General features: G+C 35.2%; 1 protein-coding gene across 1 annotated transcript; it reads left to right on the top strand.

Annotated features, from left to right (window-relative positions):
• Positions 1–669: 669 nt before the first annotated feature.
• On the top strand, positions 670–5,420 carry LOC143581076 (cell division protein FtsZ homolog 2-2, chloroplastic-like). The gene is made up of 8 exons (XM_077063944.1): positions 670–745; positions 1,239–1,872; positions 2,949–3,248; positions 3,350–3,440; positions 3,526–3,650; positions 3,756–3,848; positions 4,997–5,062; positions 5,144–5,420. The coding sequence occupies exons 2-8, from the start codon at positions 1,282–1,284 to the stop codon at positions 5,261–5,263; spliced, it is 1,386 nt and encodes a 461-aa protein (XP_076920059.1). The 5' UTR covers positions 670–745; positions 1,239–1,281; the 3' UTR covers positions 5,264–5,420.
• Positions 5,421–5,695: the final 275 nt, after the last annotated feature.

Genomic DNA, 5,695 nt, shown 5'->3' on the forward strand with positions numbered 1-5,695 from the left:
ATCGTAACATTATCTGATAATCAATGTTTAGTTATAATTTAAACTCTAAGACCACTTCTACCTCAAACTCAACTTATATTTTTTTAAATTTGAGTTACTAGTATCAATAAGATCACCCGCAATCTAACAGTGGCGGGTGGCTCCAAGTTAGCATCCCCGACTTGATTGGCCAATTCTTACACGAACAACACTACTCTCCTACAGACAATCGCCACCGTCTTGCCACGCCATCATACAACTCCCCTTTCTCTTCAACACCCCTATGGTGGCCCACATAAAATGCCTAGAATCAAGTCTAGTATGTAACTCAACACATCAGTATCCGTTATAACTAATTTGTATGATTGCGTAAAAATTACACCCTTCGATATCTTGGCTTTTAAAATAAGTTCAAACATATAATAAACAACCATGTGAATGATAACAACATTTTCTATACAAATATACAATCATCACTATCAAGACATGAAAAATATAAAATACGAATCACATGAGCACCAAATCATACACAACATAAAACAAAAAAAAGTCAATTTTGGTAAAAGAAAAGAAATGTTGATAGCCAACCAACGATAGGTTTGGGCGATAAGGATATCTAGCTATAAAATGATGCCTCTTTATCACTTTCCAAAATCATTTTTACACTAAAAAACACCTCAATTAACATAATCATTAACAAGACAACCTAAAACATCACAACCCGTATCTTTGCGGCTACTCTGTTCTTCCTCAACAACTCTTTCAGGTTTCCCACTTTCACCTTATTAATCTACACACATTTTCACACTCACCCAATTGGGGTTTTAGGGTTCTTGATATTATTTATCTTTTTAGGGCTAATTTTTGTTACAATCAAGAACCTTACTTTTTACACAATTATTACTAGTTAAGCTTCCAAGATTCAACATTGGTTAATTTCCAACAAAACCCAATTCCATTTTTAGGGCTCTTGAAATTGTTTTGTGTTTTTAGGGTTAATTTTCATTACAATCAAGAACCTAACTTTTTACTCAATTCTTATTAATTAAGCTTCCAAGATTCAACATTGGTTAAATTCTAACAAACCCAATTAAGTTTTTAGGGTTCTTGAAATTATTTTGTGTTTTTAGGTTTCTTGCTTTTAATTTTCGTTACAATCAAGAACATTACTTTTTACCCAATTGCTACTAATTTAGCTTCCAAGATTCAATATTGGTTGATTTCTCAACTAACCCATTTCATTATTCTTGAAAAAACAGGTGAAGTTAGGTTAATTTAATTTGGGGATTCAAGAAACACTAAATGGCAACATGTATACCATCATCTTTAATATATTTAGATGCTCGAAACTCGATGGGGGTATTGACTAATTTCGGTGGGCGAGTGAGTTCGTTGAAGATGGTTGATGACAAACATGGGTTTTCGAATGCTACCCACAAGATTTGTTACAACCCCCAAGTTAAATGTATGTCGAGTTCGCACAATATTAATCAGTTTAATAGCAAAGATCAGTTTCTGAATCTTCACTCGGAAGTTTCGATGATTAAACCGAATGTTACTGAGATTCTGAGAGATTCGTCGGGTAAAAATGATGATGATAATAATAATAATGAGGCTAAGATTAAAGTGATAGGTGTTGGTGGTGGAGGATCGAATGCGGTTAATCGGATGATTGAGAGTGCGATGAAGGGTGTTGAGTTTTGGATTGTGAATACTGATGTTCAAGCTATGAGAATGTCACCGGTTTTCCCGGAGCAGCGGTTGCAGATTGGTCAAGAGTTGACCCGTGGGCTCGGTGCGGGTGGGAACCCGGATGTTGGGATGAATGCTGCTAAGGAAAGTAGAGAGTCCATTGAAGAAGCTGTTTATGGATCAGATATGGTTTTTGTGACTGTAAGTTTTCATTAACTTTTGTTATGTTTTGTAATGTTGGGATCGGTTTGGGTCGGTTTTGGGTTCAAACTGAATGAAAACCAAAAATCAGGTTTTGGGTTTTTGAAAACTGCTCGGTTTTGCCATTTGGTCTTGAAATTGTTGGGCTGGAAAAAATTGGCCCAAAAGAATTTGAGCATGAAACAACAGCCTAAAATATTTTGTTAATTAATTAGTAATTGATTATTATACATTAAACCGAAATTGTTTAGGTCGGTTTTGGGCTCAAACATAACCAAAAACCTGAAAAATATGGGTTTATGAAAAACGTTTGGTTTTGTCATTTGGGTTTGAAATTTTGGGTTGAATTTTTTTTTTTGGTTCGAAGTAATGAATTTTGGCATGAAACTTTAGGCCTTAATGTTTTTGTTAATTATTGATAAATTGATTATTATAGACTTGGATCTAATTTTTTGGTTACATAGTTTATTAAATTTTTATAAATTACTTAACCTTCAAAAGTAAAAATTATAATTCATAAGTTCAATGACAGAAGTTGGTTTTTACTGGTTTGGTTTGCTTTTTTGGTTTTGCCATTTTGGCTTGACATTTATGGGCCGAAAAAAAGTTTGCCCAGAATAATGAATTTGGCGTGAAACTTTGGCCTTAAAATTTTCTGTTAATTAATGATTAACTGATTATTATACATTTGAACCATTATTTGTGTTAAACCATTCATTAAATTTTTTAAAATTTAAAATTTTAGTTTTATAAATTACTTTAGCAATTTAAAAAAAAAATTATAATTCATAGTCAATTACAAAATTTGGTTTTTACAGGTTCGGTTCGGTTTAGTGTTCGGTATATGCAAAACCGAAAGCTAATGGGAAACTCAGTTTTTGAAAAAAACATAAAACCAAACCATCAGTTTTGGGTTGGGATCGCTTATATCAGTTAGAGGTTGGTTTCATACACGGTTACACACCCCTATATTGCAGATTAAGTTTTGTGATTAGAAGAAAAGTATAGTTTTAACTTACATGATACTATGATAGTAAGATTATGAGACTAGTCACAATCATTTTCATTGCATTTAGGCGGGAATGGGTGGCGGGACAGGGACAGGAGGGGCCCCTGTTATCGCAGGGGTAGCGAAGTCGATGGGAATATTGACTGTTGGTATCGTCACAACTCCGTTCTCGTTTGAGGGCAGACGAAGAGCGGTTCAAGCCCAAGAAGGAATTGCAGCTTTACGGGAAAATGTCGACACACTTATTGTAATTCCAAATGACAAACTATTAACCGCGGTTTCCCCATCTACCCCTGTAACCGAAGCGTTTAATTTGGCTGATGATATTCTTAGACAAGGTGTTCGTGGTATCTCCGACATAATAACCGTAAGTTTCTATTTTTAAAATTTTGGTTACGCGTAACATTATCCTTATTTTTAAAACTTTTATACAGATTGAATGAGTTGACGTGAATTTGCATTTTGCAGATACCGGGATTGGTCAATGTTGACTTTGCTGATGTTCGGGCAATTATGGCAAATGCGGGCTCGTCATTGATGGGGATAGGAACTGCAACTGGTTAGTATAAACTATGAAAAAACTACCCGTTTGAGGTTTTATTTATTTATTTTTTTGAATTTTAATAGTTTTTGTTTGTTGACAGGAAAGACAAGGGCGCGAGATGCTGCATTGAATGCAACTCAATCGCCTTTGCTTGATATTGGTATCGAGAGGGCTACCGGTATCGTTTGGAATATAACGGGTGGTAGTGATTTGACATTATTTGAGGTCACTCTCTCTTTCTGAAAATTTACATTCATATCCATACCCGTGTATTATAAAAAGGAAAATGTTGTGTCTATATTGATTTTGTCTCAAATGTGAATTCGAAAGGTGAATGCTGCAGCCGAAGTGATATATGATCTTGTGGACCCAAGTGCCAACTTGATCTTTGGAGCGGTTATTGATCCATCAATAAGTGGTCAGGTAAGCTTGTTATTCTTACTTTAGAAAACTTGTAATTTATCTGGTTACATCAACACTCATCTTTAGTTTGTTAAAAGTGGAGACGGTTCACATGGATCAAAAGTATCCCAAAAGTGTCGTTTATGTGTATGACCTACTAATGCAATATTTGAATAGTTAGGTTACTAGTGTATTGATTTATTCTTTGTAATGTATTTACACAAATTGTTTGTAACTATGCTTAAAATTTCGGACAAAAGTTCTTTTAGGTAAACTCAACCTGCTTTGATCCGTCCGAAAATGCAATCTTTTTGTCCTGTTACTCAGCCCACCCATTTTGTCACCCTTTACATGTCGTGTCTTTGTTTGCACTAAACGGCTCATACCTGCGAATCCTGGCGTTCTTCATTTTTGTTGTAAACTGAATTTTTGTTTGCATAAAAAAATAAAACAAATATTCCAAATACGATGGTTAAAGTCAACCATTCTCTAAAAACTAAGAGTGTAAACGAGTTGAGCGGAAGGCAAGCTCTACTAATCTCGAGCTCGAACTCAGCTCATTCCGAGTCTTAGTTGTAAATGTGGGTGTAAACAAGCTGAGGCCGAGCTCGATTGATGAAGCTCGGGCTTGAGATTGAACAAGCTTACTTTTAGGCTCGATCTTGTTTAAGCTCACCTTGATTCGAGCTTTTGGAGAGCTGATCTTGAGTAGCTCACGAGTGCCTTGCTTGTTTACACCCCTAGTTGTAAAGCTCAAACTAGGCTCATGAGTAATTGATAGGCCCAGGCTCGGCTCCATTTATTAAATTGTGTAGAATATGATTATTTTCTATATATATATATATATCCAAAGTCATATTCTTATTTACTATTTACTTTTATAATCACCATACATAACAATATACAGTATGACGTTTTATGAAATGCTATATGCACGTTATTATATTATATAACTAATATGTACTCATTTGTGCTCGTGAGTGTAATCAAGCCCACTATACGAAAAATGGGCTCGTTTATTATCAGCTCACTATTTAAAGTTGTATACAAGAACTTACTTGTGTAGATCGACCCCTATTATACGTGTAAGCCTATGATGCAAATTAATTTAATAGCCCCATTGGAAACAAGAACCATTAACTATACATAGTTTTTTTTTGTTGGCACAGGTTAGTATAACTCTTATAGCAACCGGGTTCAAACGACAAGAAGAAAGTGACGGGCGAACTCTCCAGGTATCCTAAACATTATTCTGATTTTTTGAAAAAATTTCAATTATTTGAAGTCAACCGTATCATAAACTTGGTCAAATGCAGGATGGTCAATCGGATGTGGTTGGAATCAACCGGCGATCACCGGCCTTCACAGAAGGCGGTTCAGTAGAAATCCCAGAGTTTTTAAGGAAGAAAGGACGTTCACGCTACCCACGAGCTTAAAGTAGTGATTTTACTGTTTTGCCCTTGTGATATACTAAGTATGGTTGTGTAGGTAGAAGATTGTAAAGTGGATGGCAACTATATTACTTGCTGCCAAGATTGTTTTGAGTTAGAGGTTTAGAGTTGTTCCCATTATATGATCATGCTTTGTTGGTGTGCAAACATGTTAATTACAAGATTATATCAATTCCAAAAACCCTCATGTATGGATAAAAATCATAAATTAAATTACATTTATTTATCTTGATGGCCACATAGAACATGTGGTGGAAGAGCAATATTTGTAAGGGGACAAGAATCCTGACTAGTAGGGGGATGGTTAGAAGCACTATCACATAGTTTCTCTAACTTGTTTTGTTTAGTCGTATTCTTTTGCTACTCGACACGACACAGGCATGTGTTTTGAGGTCGTTGCATTACACGAATAATGTG

Source organism: Bidens hawaiensis, unplaced genomic scaffold (assembly GCF_021521415.1).
Source record: "Bidens hawaiensis isolate Kalapana, Puna unplaced genomic scaffold, B.hawaiensis_p1.1 tig00030803_1, whole genome shotgun sequence".
In the NCBI taxonomy this organism is placed as follows: domain Eukaryota; kingdom Viridiplantae; phylum Streptophyta; class Magnoliopsida; order Asterales; family Asteraceae; genus Bidens; species Bidens hawaiensis.